This window comes from Muntiacus reevesi, chromosome 13, assembly GCF_963930625.1.
Source record: "Muntiacus reevesi chromosome 13, mMunRee1.1, whole genome shotgun sequence".
In the NCBI taxonomy this organism is placed as follows: Eukaryota; Metazoa; Chordata; class Mammalia; order Artiodactyla; family Cervidae; genus Muntiacus; species Muntiacus reevesi.
The window spans coordinates 26,476,204-26,493,983 of NC_089261.1; the positions used below are offsets into that span (position 1 = coordinate 26,476,204).

A 17,780-nucleotide genomic window follows, 5' to 3' on the forward strand; every position below is an offset into this window, starting at 1 on the left:
CACAGGCTTAGGTGCCCTGTGACACGTGGGATCTTAGTTCCTGGACCAGAGATCAAATCCACGTCCCCTGCATTGGCAGGCAGATTCTTAACCACTGGATCACTGGGGAAGTCCCAATTAGAAATATTTACTTTTGATGATATCTAACACAATTTTAAAAATATATCACATCAAAAACAATTGTTGCCTGGTCATTACAAAGTTTTTCTCCTTTGTTTTCTATAAGTTTTATAGTCTTCATTTTTATATTAAAGACAGTGTCCATCTTGAGTTAAGTTTTTCACTATAGTAAGAATATGGCTTGAGATTTATTTCCGGCCTGTGGATGTCCAGTAATTCCAGCACCTTTTATTGAAAAGACTACCTTTTCCCAACTGAATTACGTTTTTACCTCTGTCAAAAATCAGTTGATCGTGGATATGTTGGTCAGTTTGGGGGGGTCCGTTCTATCCTGTTCCTCTATGTGCCTGTCCTTTCTCCAATACCACATGGTCTTGATCAGTTTGCTTTATAGTGAGTCTTAAAATCAAGTTACATGAGTCTTGCACATTTTTCTTTTAAAGACTGTTTCAGTGATTTTTAGTTTCTCTGACTTTTCATGTGCATGAATGATTTAGCTTATTGATTCTATCTAGTGTTTTGCACAGACCTTGACTGCTATTTTGATGAATGTATAGGTCGGTTTGGAGATATCTGACATCTTAATGTCTTAGCAATATTAAGTCTATGAACACTCCATCTCTATTTACTTAGGGATTCTTTGATTTCTTTCATCAATGTTTTATCATTTTCAACATGCAGATACTACATGTATTTTGTTAGACTTAACCGTATTTCACATCTTCATTGTGTTATTGTACACAGTATTACTTTTTCAATTTAAATCTCAAGTTTTTCTTTGCTAACCTATGGAAATGCAATTGGCTTTATATCCATTGGCCTTACTAGTCCGACTTGTATTCTAAGAACTGTATTTATAGATTCTCCGAGATTTTCAAAGTAGGTTTCCATGTGGTCTTTCCATTCTGTATACCATGGCTCCCTGGCTCTCCTTGTACTGCACACCCTAGCATGCAGCTGGAAAGGAGAGAGGAGCGTGGGCATTGCAGCCTTACTCCCAGTCTCAGGATGGAAGCGTCCAGGCTTTTACCATGAGAAATGTTGCCTCCACATAAAAGGGCAAGCAGGTATCTCAGCTTGGTTCCCTAAACTAGTCTGGGGACCACTGAGTAAAAAGACATTTAATCCAAGTGATCATGTAAATCAAGTTTCTTTTGTTTAGCAGATTGCGCCTAGACTCTCTGGGTCTGTGGTGCATGAGCCCACTCCCTCTTTGAAGAGGCACTGTCGACTTCAGGAAAGGGGGCAGCGATGCAAGGGAATGGATGGCGTGAGGGCTTAGAGAGCTGTGGTCTCGGGGATTTAATCTGGGCAGTTTATTCATATGAAACCTCGGCTATTAGACATGGATCTTGACTTGAAACAATGAACTCATTAATACCAAAAAGGTTGAGATATTTGATTTTTGTGTTTGTCCTTAAAATCATGCATATTACTTGAACCACTGAACTTTGTCTGGAGTGTGATTTAGAAGTGAATCTAGGGGAGGTAGTGGGGTGGACTGGGAGTTTGGGATTGGCAGATGCAAACTATTACATGTGGGCTGCACTGGGGGCTCGTGGTAAAGGATCCACCTGCCAATCCAGGAGACACAGGTTTGATCCCTGGGTTGAGAAGATGCCTTGGAGGAAGAAATGGCAACCAACTCCAGTATTCTTGGCTGGAAAGTCCCATGGACAGAGGAGAGCCTGGCAGGCTACAGTCCATGGGGTCGCAAACGAGTCAGACATGACTGGGCACGCACACAATGCACAACAAACTATTACATATAGGACAGATAAATAACAAGGTCCTACTCTATAGCACAGGGAACTACAGTCAATACCCTGTAATAAACCATAATGGAAGAGAATATTAAAAAGAATGTATATATGTGTATAATGGATTCACTTTGCTATACAGAAGAGATTGGCACAACATTGTAAATCAACTATAAGTCAATAAAAATAAATTTAGAAAAAGGTTAAACAATAAAAAAGAAGCAAATGTAATGTTTTGAAGTATTAAAACTTTAAATGTGAATGCCATGAGTCTTTCTGTCTACAGTTATTTAGAAAAAGGAGAGGCCTTTTGAACGAGTAGATTTTCCTTGCACATGGAAAAATTAAAGACCATAAATGTAATGTTGCTGAAAACAGTTTTGCTGGTTGCTCCGTGGTTCTAGATAAACAAAAAAAAATTAGTATTCAAATTAAAGGGTAAAAATCTTTTATGTCTTTGGATAAGCAGAATTCACCTGAAGAATGGAAAGCATACCACTACCCAATCATCCTTTGAAATTTATCATAGGTAGTCAATGTGCAAAGTAGTACCAGTGTTCTGGTGGCCCAGGGGCTGAGACTGCGCTCCAAAGCATGGGGCCTGCAACGTAGATCTCACAGGCTGCAACTACAGATCCCGCATGCTACAATTAAGACACGGAGCAGCCAAATAAATAAATATTAAAACAAAAAAAACCCCAAGTATATTAGCAGTATCAGTTCATTCATGCTGAGATGACAAAGTGCCATGGACTGGGGGCTGAGACAACAAACATTCATTTCTTATAGTCCTGGCGTGGGGGAAGTCCAAGATCAAGGTGCTGGCTGACTTTGGTGTCTGGTGAAGACCTGTTTCCTTCCTTCCTGGTCCACAGATGACTTCCTTCTTGTGTCCTCACGTGATGGAAAGGGGAAGGGGCTCTCTGGGGTCTCTTTTATAAGGGCACTAACCCCATCCAGAAGGGCTCCACCCTCATGACCAGATCACTCCCAAAGGCCCCACCTCCTAATAAACCATCACATTGCAGATTAAAGTTTCAACAAATGAATTTTAGGGGGACACAAACATTCCATCCAAAACAACCCAAAAATGTTGTTTACCTTCTAAATGTGATAGACTTTTAGTAAGCAAGGCCATACTTCATCTTTCATGAGAAGATCATCTGTGTTTTCATAAATATTTAGATGCCTATATGTCTGCATCTCAGGACTGTTAAAACCTTGGTTTACAGAGTGGGTTTTGCTCAAGAAAATCTGTTGGTTGACACTCAGATTTGGGGGACTTCCCTGGTGGTCCAGTGTTTAGGACTCTGCGCTTCCAATGCACGGGGTCCAGATTCAGTCCCTGGTCTGGGAACTAAGATCCCACATGCCTGGTGTAGCCAAAAAATAAAATGGTTATGTGACAAGGATTTACTGTGTAGCACAGGGAACTATATGAAATATCTTTAGGAAAAAAAAACACAAAGCATTCATTCCTCTGCTCAGCGCTGCCTCCTGCCCTGAGTTGGTGGGGTTTTTTTTTTCCCATAGTTTAAAAAAAATTTTTTTTTTTAAATTTATGGCTGTGCTTGGTCTTTGTTGTTGCACTCGGGTTTTCTCTAGTCGCAGTGATCCGGGGCTACGCTCTAGTTGCAGTACTCAGGATCCTCGTTGCGGTGGCTTCTCTTGTTGTGGAGCACGGGCTCTAGGGTGCATGGGCTTCAGTAGCTGTGGCTCCCGGACTCCAGAGCACAGGCTCAATGGCTGTGGTACACGAGCTCAGTTGCTCTAAGGCATGTGGGATCTTCCGGTGGAGGGATGGAACCCGTGTCCCCTGAATTGGCAGGTGGACTCTCCACCGTTGAGCCGCCAGGGACGCCCTGGGCTGGTATTTTGTGCTAAAAAACCCTCGAGAAGGCAGGTGCCCTCCGGCCCGCAGGTTCACAGGTGAGCAGGGGACGGCCTCTTACCTATTTTCTCCACAGGTGTGTTCAGAGGGAGGAAGCCTTGTCTGAGAAGCTGGTCCATCATCTCCTCATCATCTGCCTGGATTTCAGAGACCATGTTACAGGGAATAAGGCCAAGCCGGGCACAGGTTTCCCCGCGGTAGAATCCATCAGCGTCTTTATCACCGTACACCTGGAGTCGTGGGAAGAAGCCAAGGCATTGGGGTGGCTGGTTCAGAAATAGATCAGCTCTGTTCATGCTAGGTCACAGCTAGTCAGACACAGCTTGAAGAACACGGAATATCGCTGCTTGTGGGCATAAGTGTGTATACATGGCCCTCACCCTAAAAATCTGCATGTCTAAGAACCTGATTCTCCTCCAGGGTTTGGACAGCCTCTGGAGCTCCCACTGAGCAAGGGGCTGCCAGGCGAGGCCAGGGCTTTGCTAGCTGAGTGCATGTGTGTGAATGCACACAAGTTAAGGCCCTCCCCCCCAAACCCCACGTGCAAGTGTAGTGTAACAAATGATTCCTCCATAAGAAGACAGCGCCACTGTCTGGCATTCTAGAAGTGAAAAACCTCGACTCACAGAGGGATTCTGTGCATACTATTCTGTGGAGAAGAGCATCCTTTAGAGCCTCTGTTTTACTTAGTAAACATTAGGACCTCTTTCAAAGGTTATTGTCATTGCCCTTTCAGAAATTTGCAAACTTAGGGTTCAAGGCCCTTTCCCCTCTCCTAGGGAGCACCCCATGTCTTCCTTCTGACTCCAGACTCAGGCTCCTCCTCCACTCCTGATAGGAGGCTGAATGTCAAATACAAGAGAAAGTAGCCTGTCGTTTTGAGGTATTAAGGCAGCTGTCCCCAAGTTTTGTGGCATCAGGAACTGGTTTTGTGGAAGACAATTTTTCCGTAGATTGGGGGTGGCAGTGGCTTCCCCTCTGATTCAAGCACTGTAGGGTTTGTACTTCTATGAGAATCTAATGCTGCCCCTGGTCTGACAGGAGACAGAACTCAGGTGGTAATGTGAGTGATGGGGAGTAGCTATAAATATAGATGAAGCTTTGCTTACTCACCTGCCACTCACCTCCTGCTGTGCAATCCGGTTCCTAATAGGCCACAGACCCATACTGGTCCATGGCCTGAGGGTTGGGGACCCCTGTGCTAAGGCACTTGGGTCTGGTGATCACCCCTTCCCCATCCTCCCCCACCACCTGTATCCCCCGGGCCATGCCCCCACCTTGATGATCTGCCCTTCTTTAAAGGGAAGCTCCTCTTCTGCAGCGTCTGGGTTCGGGGACATGGTAAGGGGGTCGTAGTCAAAAAGGGCCACAAAGATGCGGGCTGGGAGCTCTTCTGCCCCAGGGTCTGTCTCTGACTCTTCGTAGAAGTCCGGAGAAAGCCGGTCCCGCCCGTACTCATCTGGGAGTGCATGGGATAAAGCACAGGGTCTAAGTGATTCCCGCCAGCCATCCTCCCTGCTTTACCCAGAAATGTGAGCTGTTACATAAAGTGTGGTTTTGGAAAACGAAGAGGGAGGCACTTTAAGTTTTTTTTTTTTTTTTAATGTGTAGCTGAGCTTCCCTAGTTGGTTCAGTGGTAAAGAATCCACCTGCCAATGCAGGAGATGCGGGTTCAATCCCTGATGTGGGAAGATCCAATGTGTGCTTCAGAGCAACTAAGCCCATTAACACAGCTATTCAGCCTGTGTTCTGGAGCCCAGGAGCCGCAACCACTGAGCCCACATGTTGCAACTATTGAAGCCTGCAGCCTAGAACCTGTGCTCTGCAAGGAGAGAAGCCACCACAACGAGCAGCTTGTGTATGACAGCTAGAGAGCAGCCCCCACTGGCCGCAAGAGAGAAAAGCCCATGCAGCAGCAAAGACCCAACACAGCCAAAACCAACACAATCCATGAAGTCATAAAAATGAATTCTTAAAAAAATGTGTAGCTCAGCATGCAGGCAGAAATGGATCACCTCGACAGAGATGGGTTTGGAAAGCTGATAACTAGTATGAAATGCAGGCAGCAGGGTGAGTGTAGGTGTGCTACTTGTGAAGACAGCGAGAGATAAAGGACTGTTTCAATGACCTCCTGGCAGGACTGGTCTGAGCACCGGCTGGGGGGGCGGGTGACGGGTGGCCAAGTCCCGGGATTAGGAAGGACCTGTTTAGGAGTCAAGCACAGAGACCCAGAGACCCTCTAGGTTTCCATTAACAGATAGGCCAGAGCAGAAGGATGTTAAAAGATGTATTTGCCTATTAGTCAAAGTTTGATACAGGTGACTCAGCTGCTCACTTGGCTCCAAATAGGTAAGTGGCAATGAATGCATTACAGTAAATCAATGACTTCCTGGAAGAATTGAGTTTCAAGTCTGCCTACCACTGAGTGTCTAAAGACTATTTTTTTTTAAAATCCTAGTATATATGCATATGTATTACAAGGCTGAGCACCAAAGAATTGGTGCTTTCGGATTGTGGTGCTGGAGAAGACTCTTGAGAGTCCCTTGGACAGCAAACCAGTCAATACTAAAGGATATCAACCCTCAATATTCACTGGAAGGACTGATGCTAAAGCTCTTTGGCCACCTAATGCAAAAGAACTGACTCATTGGGAAAGACTCTGATGCTGGGAAAGATTGAAGGCAAAAGGAGAAGGGGGCAGCAGGGGATGAGATGGTTGGATAGCATCACCATCTCAATGGACATGAATTTGAGCAAACTCCAGGAGACAGTGAAGGACAGGGATGCCTGGCATGCTGCAGTCATGGGGTAACAAAGAGACCAGCATTACTGAGCAACTGAACATCAACAACATTATTAAATATCATTATAGATATGCATATATCTCACTATGTATGTATACATTTAATAATATGCATATAGACAGAACAAACATCTCCTAGTGAATTATACTGTTTTGACTACATGAGAAGGACTCAGAACATCAGTGGGGAAGCAAATGAGAAAAACTCCAATCATCAGAAAGGAGGGTAGGGGTGGGACAAACGGCCGGTCAAAATTTGTGTCACCAGCAAAAGGAGCACAGGAGGTGGGACAAGAGGATGTCAAAGCTGTGTGGGTAACACGGAGGGTGTGGGGAGACAGAGTCTTGGCTTCTTTCACCAGCAGAAACATGCAGTTGAAAAATAATAAAGCACTTTAACTGCAGGAATGGTTGGTCTTTAAAATGCAGTGAACTGTTAACATTATTTGAATTCAGGATCCTTTTAGGATACCAAGATAATCTAAACATTCAGTAACTTTGCTTCTGCTAGGGAACAAAACTGAACAGCATGGCCTTACTAACTTCTTCACACCAGTTTTGATTTTGTTCATAGTCAGTGCAGATTCTTTACCAGCTGAGACACCAGGGAAGCCCATGAATACTGGAGTGAGTTGAGTTCAGTCGCTCAGTCGTGTCTGACTCTTTGCGACCCCACGGACTGCAGCACACCAGGCCTCCCTGTCCATCACCAACTCCCAACTCCTGAAGTGGGTAGCCTATCCTTTCTCCAGCGGATCTCCCCAACCCAGGAATCAACCAGAGTCTCCTGCATTGCAGGTGGATTCTTTACCGACTGAGCTATCAGGGAAGCTCAAAGGGAACAAAACTGAACAGCCCGGCCTTACTTTCTTCACACTAGTTTTGATTTTGTTTATAGTCAATGAGAGGGATTTCCAGGTGGTGCTAGTGGTGAAGAACCCACCTGCCAAAGCAGGTAGACGTTAAGAGACACAGGTTGGACCCCTGGACCGGGGAGATACCCTGGGGGAGAACACAGCAACCCACTCCAGTATTCTTGCCTGGAGAATCCCATGGACAGAGGAGCCTGGCAGGCTGCAGTCCATAGCATCACACAGAGTTGGACATGACTGAAGTGACTTAGCACACACGCACACATAGTCAATGAGAAGATCTCATACTTTGTCCCCCTAGTTATTAAATGCTCTCTAAATTAAACACCATGAGGACCATGGTACACCATCTCGTGACCTGTGAATATCTCTGTATGTGTAGTGATGCAGTGGTTTTTTCATGCCCGTGGCTGATGGTAGAGAAAACCATTAGCAGCATAAGGATGCCTGTTTTCAATTCAGCTGGATAACCTTGGGAGTTTTGCAGAAGGAGCTTAATACAACAGCAGTGTGACCCAGTGGGTGCCATTTCCGCTGAGGGAAATGTCAGTGAAGGAGCATTGTGGCTACAACTTTGGCTGCACCCACCCAGAGGGCTCCCAGGGCTTCCTTGACTAAGTTGACGTGATGATTGTGGAGTTGGAATGTACAGGCAAGTTCACAAGGGGAGTGTTGGGTAGGTCAGTATCACTCTGGGAGACCTTTGGGTTACTCCTACAGTTTGCGTGCTCTCAGGAGCTGGCTCAAGTTCAGGCACTGTGATATGCGGAAAACTGTGCCTCTGTGTCTTTAAGCCCCAAATCACACCAAGCCCAAGTGGGAGGCATTAGGCATGGAGACCAGCAAGAGGATCTCAGGCTAGCACCATGCTCAGTGAGGACAGCAGGCAGTCACCCACACCGTTACAGGATCTCTCTCTGGTTTGCGGGGAGGAGCTGGGATGGGGCGGAAGTGGTTGGAGCATTTGGAGTTGGTGTATATGAGTGGAAGTGTGGGTATGATGTCACTGTTTCCTCCAGAGAAGGTGCATTAGACACTTTATGGAATCAGACCTCACGGGAAGAGAACAGTGGCCTCCATGGAATGTGTCCACACAAATCTGGCTTCACAGTGTTTGGAGTGGGTGACTGGGAGGCCCTTCCTTTTCTCGGTGGCAGGCTAGACTCAAGGAAGAACTCACCTCCAGCTGCTGGTCTGACCTGGGAGTGGGCGCTCCTCCCTCTGCCCTGATGTGGAATATCCTGACCTGGGGTAGGAGGGGGTCTTTGTCAGGAAGCAGGAAGGGTCTGCATACCACATGCAAAGCTGAAGATCCTGACTTGCCCCTGTTGGCTCCCGAATCCACCTGTGCTGCCAGAATAAGCACTGTCTTCTATAATTGAACTACTTCCCTCACTACCTGACCGAGGCTACCCGCCTCCACTGCTCCTCTCCATTGTAATTTCTACAGGGAAAAAGTGGGTCACCTATGAAACACACTTTCCAGCTGCTCCTCTTCTCCTTATAGGGAAACCCAGGGAGACGAGTCTCCTTTCTAGAGAGTCAAGTTTTGTTTAGTTAAGTCATTTTAACTTTTCCCATCTGGATATAGAGAAAATGTGCTGCATTTCCTTGCTTTGTAAGCTCAGTGGCCAAAATAACCCAGAAAATGGGAGGAAATGGCGATTTTCACAGTCAACTAGTAAGAGCAGAATGCTCTAGGATGCGCTATTTCTTTTTCAGATGGGTACACCCTTGGGCCTTTTCATCTGCCAGGTGAATAACTAGATAAATGCAAAGACCAAAAATTACATAGGAAGAAACCAAACCCAATGAAATCCTCATTTGGGGTCATTGATTAAGGTTATGAGGCCTTTGTTATGCTGATTATATGACTTAGAATTTACTAGATATGGAACTACATAACTTTTATCTTTTCAAATCAGGAGGGGCATTATTTTCTTAATTAAGGAAATCCAGAGTATATTTAAAAGTATAATATATTTTAGCTGTGAAGGCATTGCTTATTAAAAAATATATGTAGGAAGTATACATCTATAGATGAGTTTCTCCATAAAAGAAAAGGATATTTTTGGAGTTGGCAGATTTCTAAAGTATTAATTACTGATACTGGCACAAGAAAAATATAACTAAATAAACAGAGACTGGAGGAAAATAGCCTATTCACATGTCACTGACCATTCACTTCCTAGAGTTTTGGGCATGATTCTCCTCTTCTTTGAGTCACTTTTGTCTTTTGAAAATATAATAGGTTCTTTGGTCTGTGAATATATGTATATGAATACATAAAGTGATTGATACTAATTATGCTTTATAGTTTTTCTTGACTTGCTCCATGCTAAGAGAACAGGTACAATAAAAGAAATTCTATCATGGATTTATTTTAACACTTTTTTGGGTTCTATTATTCAGGATTTTTTTTTTCTTCGTGAAGGTGTTACCACAGCATTACTCTCTTTCTACTAACTTGAAGTGAAAGTCACTCAGTCGTGTCCAACTCTTTGAGACCCCATGGACTATACAGTCCATGGAATTCTCCAGGCCAGAAAACTGGAGTGGGTGGCTGTTCCCTTCTTCAGGGAATCTTCCTAACCCAGGGATGGAACCCAGGTCTCCTGCATTGCAGGCACATTCTTTACCATCTGAGCCACCTGGAAAGCCCAAGAATACTGGAGTGGGTAGCCTGTCTCTTCTCCAGGAGATCTTTCCAACCCAGGAATCAAACCAGGGCCTCCTACATTGCAGGCAGATTCTTTACCAGCTGAGCTACCTGGGAAGCCCTCTACTAACTTAACTAGTGTCTTTCACTAAAACTAAGACATGTGCAGCCTTCTGCATTCTTTCCCTTAAGACAGATCCACCTGAAGGATTGTCCACGACTCTGACGGGGAGACTGTGGGTCCACTTACGTTTTTCCTTTACTTCCTTGCCCAGCTGGCAACCTGTAGCACCCTAATTTTCAGCCCTGTAGACTTTTCTTCTCTGTCCTAGGAGACCAGAGTGGGAGACCCATGAGGCTTCCTCCAGAGGACACCCCTTCTCAGTGCCACGACATTAAACTTCAACCACAGAAAACAGTGGCAGTTCACGTAATGAGCATTCAGTCATCAAAGTCACAATTGAATGAGCACTTAGGAACCAAATTCAACAGGAAGGACGGTCTTGAACTGGTCCTCACCTCGTTCCTCAAGACTCTTATTTACAAGTCATTTACAAGCCAGGAGATCCTACTTAACCTCAGTAATTGTTACAGGGGCAATTATACACAAATTAAATAAAGATCTGAGTGATGTGGCGCTAGTTTACAACACTCAAAAATAATGTAGGCTTAGTATACACAAGGGCTTCCCTAGTGCCTCAGATAGTAAAGAATCGGACTGCAGTGTGGGAGACCTGGGTTCAGTCCCTGGGTTGGGAAGATCCCCTGGAGGAGGGCGTGGCAACCCACTCGGGTATTCTTGCCTGGAGAATCCCCATGGACAGAGGAGCCTGGTGGGCTACAGTCCATGGGGTCGCAAAGAGTCGGACACGCCTGAGCGACTACACACCGCACAGTATATACAGAATTTTGCCAGTGGGTCTGTAATATGTGAAGCCAGTGTTTTCCAACTGATTTTATTTTTCAGCTTATTTTATTACTTTTCAGCCTAACTGAAAACAGTCTGTTGTTTTAAAGGTCCTTTAACATTCTATGCAATTTTTCACTGATAAAAATAAAAACATTCTAAAAATTGTAAAGATGGAAAAAGAAACTTTTTTACCCTATTGTTTGGGTTCTATGGGAAAGAAACATCTAGAAGGAGGAGAAAACTTCAGGGGATCTGTATTGGTTCATAAAGTTTTTCATTATTTTTGGCCGATGTGAACAAAGCCCAGTTGTCTTTTAAACCTTAGCTATTTAAACGTGATTGGGGCTGTGTTTCCAGGTGTCTGGACTGTCCCAGGGTTGCTTTCCTTGAGCCTTGTCCCACCAGATCAGTGTTTCTCTCTCATCTACTTTTGATCCATGAATGGGTCTCTTGCTTTATTTCGCCTGTGTGTGTGTGTGTTTTCACAAAAAGCTAGTTTATTTGTGCTGATTACCAGATTCCATTATCTTGCACATAATACTTTTTGGAACTGTTATGCCGGGGTTCATTCCAGTAATAGAAAGGTTCCCATCTGACCTTCGGCCACGCTCCCCCTCTTAGTGGACTGATGAGAATGACTACAATGACAGCTTTCAACATGGCTGGCTGAATTCCAAAAAGTAATTAAGAGAATGGAACTGGATGCCGGAGGATGACTCATACACAAGGAGGTGGCCAGATGGACAGACAGGGTCAACACACAGTTCAGGGCACACATTCAGGCCTCCTGCTGTTTTTCATAACTTTCAACCCCAGTTGCCCAAGTGTTTCATGCATACAGATAACTCTCCACTGGCTGGGGGCTCATTTAGGTATTTGGAGTTCAGCCACCCATCCCTGTCTCTGCTGCTCTGACCATGAGCATTTCAGGAGAGCATGAACTTAGGTGGGGAGATGGCCCATTATCATCTCTTCCATGCTTGGATGGCAGCCTCTGCAGTTCAAAAAAATAAAAATAAAAATTGGTAGGGAGAAGATTGACGTCCAAAGTCAATATATTTTAAGAATACTTAAATTTAGGTTTCATTTATTTGGTTCTGTTTCTGCCTTCTTTTGCCATAAATAACCAAGAGTCTTCTGTATTTAGTTGAAAATGCTATTCCTAGTAGTTTTTAAAAAAAAAAATGTTTGGATTGAGCCATGTGCTCTGTGGTTAAAAGAAAGACGGAGACCTCCATCCGACTCACTAACCCGCAGAATGGACCATCATTGGCCTGGACCTGTGGGAACCAGCACTGCCGTGGGAAAACCTCCGGCCCACGTGATCCGCCCGATCAGCCCGTCCTGCGGTCACCGGGTTTCCTAAAATCTAAAGACAAAACAATGACACGGTCATCAGTCTTGCCAGCCGTGGGAAGAAAAGAATTAACTCAGCCAAATCAAGTCTACTTAGAAGCAGAAGCTCTAAAGGCAACTAAACTTAGCTTTTAACTGAAAGGTTAGCTGAATAACCTGGAAGAGAAAAAGAGTGCTCACCCCAGGAACCCCGTCTTCTACAGCACAGTTGCTTTTCCGGGCGGGGCGAGAGAACCCCTCGGGAGGCATCTTTTTGTTGCTGGTACTGCCGCTGAAGCCAAACATTTTGAGCCATAGTGAGAGTGGCTTAGATAAGCCTCGTCACGCCTTTGGTACCTCTTTTCTACAGTCAGCCCTCCTCCAGTGACCACAAAGGTGGGAAAAACACTGCATTTCCCACATGTCCCGCTGGGGCAAAGCTGTGTGCGAGGTTACCGAAAGCTCAAAGACAGAAGTTTCTGTGCATGATCAGCTCTGAGACTCCTGGCGCCCTCTTGACGCTAATGCAAAGACTTCCAAACCAATCACATTTCTGGGCTAACCCGAACTATGCTCCTTTAAGGATAAGTTTTGCCTCTGATGCGTACTAAAGGTTCGCATCCTATGCGAGAATCAGAGCAAAACCTCCAGCTCACTGGTGACTTCATTGAGGAACTTTTCAGGGACACGGAATGAATCAGGGCTGGGAGCTTCAGAAATGAGTTTGAACAGCAAGTGGGCTGCAGTTTGCGGGTTAGTCGGTAAACTGTGGGGTCGGCGCCCTCTAGTGGACATGTTGCAAACTGCACCGGCTCAAGCCCAAGGCCGGGCGTCCTGGGATGTCTCACCTGTATTTTCATGGAAAAGTTCAGCATGACGGGAGCAAATGTTCTGAAAAGAGGACACGATATAGAGATGAATGAAGCCTTGAAGGAATCCCTACTCTTGAAAACCACTCACAAGCCTGGAAGACAAGGCCCGGGGATGTGTCTAGAGCTGATGATGGAAAATTCATTCACAAAACTGCTCTCAGGAAAGAAAAGTGAAAAAAAAAAAAACAAAAAACCCTTTGGAAACAAATGCAAAAGTGGATCTCTTCAATAATTGTTCTCCATTTTTTTTTTTCCAGTTATAGATGAACTGGAAAACCAACCACAACCCAAAACCAAAACCACCACCAGGAAGAAACCCTCAGTAAGTAATACCAGTCTGTCATAAATACATCCCCACCGGTTCATTTTGAAAAGGACGTGTTGCCAAACTTTGGGAGAGTCAGAGTTCAGCTAACCCTTAATTAAAATTTAGATTCAGTTGTCCTTTAATTAAAGCAGCCATAATCATCACTGATTTGGAGGTGGGAAGGGGATCATTATTCTAAAGCAAAGTAAAGAAATCATTAGCATGGTGAAAAGATTGGGAAGCTTCATAAATCAAAAATGCATGGAAAGCGAGAGAGAGCCAGCAGAGAGAGTGCCCGGGACGGGCACCAAAACAAAGAAAGAAGGTGAAAGAATGAAAACGGATTGGTTTGGCAAGCGGATGTGAGCGGGAGGTTTACTTCACACACCAAAGGGCCGTCTGCAACCCGGGGAGGAGGCTGGGCCTGTCGGGCAATGGCCCTACTGTCGGGCATTTTTATGCTTTTCTTCCAGGCATCTCGGAAATCCTCGCGGCCCGTGGGCGCATCCCAGCCGTACTTGCCGGGGGTGGACCTCTCTGGGCTCGGGTGGGGCTCATCGCTCCTGACGACGTCGCCGGGCTCCACTGGCTCCCCAAAATCCTCTTCGATGCTGCTCTGCCGGGTCAGCGTGCGGCGCCGGGCCAGCAGGGGCCTCAGGCTCCTCCTACAAGGGCAGTGCCCGGGCCCGGGGCTGCACTGGGCAGCCGGGCTTCGGAAACTAAATCGCATCTCCTCCTCTTCACTGCCGCAGTCCAGGCCGCTGTCCGGGCTCCTGGTGGCCGAGCGGCTGAACCGACAGCCTCTGTCTTCGAATACGAAGTCGTCGGCCTGGGGGCCCCTGGGTTTCGCGGGGTACCAGGAGCCGTGGAGGGCCTCGTGCCCCCGGCAGGGCCTGGCGGGCCTGGGCTCTCTGGCCAGCCCGGTCCTGACCCTGGAGGAGGACCCTAAGGCCTGCTTATGCAGGAACTCACAAGGTTCTCCGTCCTCCTCCGCTACTTCGGGGATACTGAAAAGTCTCTTAGTGTGGTGGGTCTGTTGGGGGTACTCGGGTAACTCCGAGAAAGCACGTTCAGTGGTCCTATTCTTAGAGCACTCCTTAAGGAGGGTGTGTGGGGGGGTGTTAGCACAGGTGCCGGGAGTCAGTGTATGATCGCATATGAAGGGGGGCAGAGGGAAGGAAAGAAAATACAGAGAGATTAGTCTCCGAGGCCATGAGGGACAGAGAGCATGCTTGTACTTGTGGTGGGGCGGGGGGCAGGGGGTGGGGGCTCTGGAATGAAAACAGAATGGGTTAGATGGATGGGCCGCAGCCGGGGGGCCGAGCGCACGCAGAGCGTCCCGACGCCGTCAGGACTAGCCATGCAGCCAAACCAAGGAATGAGAGGCCGCTGGGCCGCGGGGGTGGGGAGGATGGAGGCAGGAGGCTTCACGCTGACCGAGGCGCTAGGGTCTGTGACATGGCTGTGCCCAGACGCCGGGGACGTCCGAGTTCACTGGCCGCTGGCTGCAGCCTGAGAAACCCCCAAGGCAGCTGCCCCGGGATGCCGGTGAGTGGAGACCATTCGCAACACAGAGGCCCCAACCGGCCACGCCGCTCCACTCTGCTCGTCTCTGTAAGCACTCAGCATCCTGTGAAACCCACCTATGCCCCTCTCCCGGCTCAAGTGGAAGGGTGTGAACCCGGGGGACCTTGGCACTCAGCGACCTAAAGTCATTTGCTTGGCCCCTGTCTGCAAAGGCTTGGGGCCATCAGTCTCTCCTCCAGACCCCAGACCCCAGGGCCGGGAGAGAGGAGCCGCGTCCCCAGCAGTGTGGGCAGCAGGGGCTCAGGGCTGGCCCACCCAGACGGAGGCCGAGGGTGGACACCCCACGCTCCCTGTCCTGGCGTGTGGTTCTCTCTCCAGGAATGGCTGGCACGCCCATCCCCGGCTCCCGCTGGGCCAGCCCGCTGGGCATACCTCCTGGGCCACCTCGCTGACTCCAGGAAGCCTGACCCCCACTTTTCTGCCCATAGGCCTCCATGCATGCGCATTAGAGATGAGTTGTGGAGGAATATCAGGATTTGCTGCCCTGCCCTCACCCCCACACTGCCTTGAGGATCCCAGGCACATGGGGACATGGTGGGTTTACCCAGTGCAGCGTCTATAGCAGGCCTAGAGCCCACGAGAGAGCCAAATGAGGAGCATGGCGCACGCTTCGTTCCTTTGCTGTTGAGACCCTGAGGTTTGGGAACACTGGGGTGAAGGGCAGTGAGGACGCAGGAGCTGGGCGGGAGCTGGGTGGGGATGCACGGGGTTCCGTGGGGCTCCCGCAAGGGGAGGGGAGCTGGGGCGGCTCAGATCAGCCTGTAAAGTCTCCTGACTTTTTAAAAAAAATGTCAGAACCCTGTGGACGAAGTGAAGTGAGCCTCAGCCCCGCTGCCTGATGGTCCGATTGTCCCTGCGGCTGCTCTAAGGGCGGCCGGGCTGGTGGGGGAAGGACGTGGGTGATTTTACGAACTAGCCCTTTTCCTGGGGAAAGACAAGGTGACCTTTGGTTTCTTTGCTAACAGTTGGCAGGAAGGAGCATCCCAGAAGCTTCCTCCATAAGGATAAGTGGGGAGGCTGCCGGGGGCACTGGGGGGTCGGGGGCAGACACCTGCCTCATCAGAGCGCCCAGGTAGAGAAGTGTGGGGAGGCAGGGGCAGTCAGGCTGGACCACGGGCAGCTTGGGCCTTCCTCCGCCATGAAAGGTCACTGTGAATCCTGCTGGATAGTGGCTCAGGGGAGGAGGGACGGGGTCAGCCGGTGGGGGTAGCGGGGGCTGCAACCATGCGGGGTTTGCATAGGGATCTGGCATGTTCTTTGGTGACAGTGCCTCCAAGGCCCTGCCGGGCGCCTTTGCTGAGAGAACATAAGTCAGTCTGCTCTATGCAAGTGAGCACTGAGTTGGCAGCCAGATTTGGATGTTGCTTTCTGTCCACCATTCAAACTGCGTGGTTCCGTCTTCCCAGAGAAAGGCCGGGCTCCGGCACTGTATCCCCCAGCGGGACTTTCCTCTCCAAGGCCCTTTTCATTTGAAAACCCCCACAAAGGCCCAACCCGTTCGTCTCCCCCGCTAGGCCTGCAGCTGCTGGAGCTCGGGGGCCACGTCTGTCCTCGCCCCCCAAGCCTGGCAGAGGGTCTGGTGCACAGGGTGACCCACTTGTGCAGAGTGAACAGAAGCCCAGCTGGAGCAGGCAGCAGCAGCAGCGGCAACACAGCTTCTCAGACAAGGAAGGGGGCGCACCCCAGGGGTGGGGTCCATGGAGACCTCGAGCTCAATCTCCATCAAGGTCACCCTCATCAAACCCCTCGCCAAAAGCCACATCAGAGGCAGAGCCAGAGGATCCCACGATCCCTGGTGGGAGGTGTCTGAGAAGGGGCCTGTGTGTGGACCCCAGGAGGTCGACTGACCCTCCTCTGACCTCCTCTGAGGTCCTCTCTCCCTGGACCTCCAGCCGTCCAGCAGGGTCCACCTCGGTCAATTTCACTAAAGAATCTCTTCCCAACTCCCCAGCTGCCCATCTCCAGTCAGACTCACCCTCCAAGCACCTGCTGCTCTGCAGACAGACATGCGGCCAGGGGGTTGGGGCTGGGGGTGGAAGCTTCTCCATTCTATTCTTTCTGATTGGGTTCTTAGTACAGAGCTGGGCGACCCAGGGATGCCCAGTGGATTCTCCCAGACTCCTTCACCCAGACTTTTGGCCAAGAGGAGGCACGGGAGACCCCGAGCGCAGATTCAATAGCGAGAGAAGCCCATCCAAATCTGGGGACTGTGCCTGCCAGGCAAGGCCCCTCTGGAGCCAGCTGCACAGCCCCCCAAAGGAACAGGGATGGGGGACGGCGGGGACGGCGGTGGGGGGGGCAGCGCCCCCGCACTGACCTTGAGGGCATTGTGGGACGTGCCGCTCGGCCGCCTCCTGCCCCCGTCCTCCAGCTGCATTTCAGAGTACAGCTCCTCCTCATCCTCCTCCATGATGTCCGAGAGGTCAGACCCCCGGCTGCTCTCCGTGTGGTAATCGTCTCCATGGCAACAGTGTGGCTGGGGCAGGAGAAGAGGACATGGATGGAGGGGCGACTCCAACACACGGAGTCCCACACCCCCCGCTGCTCTGCCCACTCTCGAGCTCAGGGATGTGTCTGTATGTCTGGGTGAGAACCGCTCACTCTGGAGGGGAGGGAATCACAGTCCCCGAGCTCATGGGGAGCCGGGATGGCAGAAAGAGGACC

General features: G+C 48.7%; 1 protein-coding gene across 1 annotated transcript in view; it reads right to left on the reverse strand.

The window, feature by feature from the left end:
- The window catches only part of RIMBP2 (RIMS binding protein 2), a 123,843-nt gene that overhangs the window by 14,491 nt on the left and 91,572 nt on the right, over window positions 1–17,780 (reverse strand). Inside the window, exons 13-17 of the mRNA XM_065904110.1 lie at window positions 17,434–17,592; window positions 13,918–14,625; window positions 12,267–12,384; window positions 5,049–5,230; window positions 3,833–4,001 (exon numbers count right to left, since the gene is read on the reverse strand). Of these exons, the coding sequence (XP_065760182.1) occupies window positions 3,833–4,001; window positions 5,049–5,230; window positions 12,267–12,384; window positions 13,918–14,625; window positions 17,434–17,592 (1,336 nt within the window). The remainder of the gene's footprint in view (window positions 1–3,832; window positions 4,002–5,048; window positions 5,231–12,266; window positions 12,385–13,917; window positions 14,626–17,433; window positions 17,593–17,780) is intronic.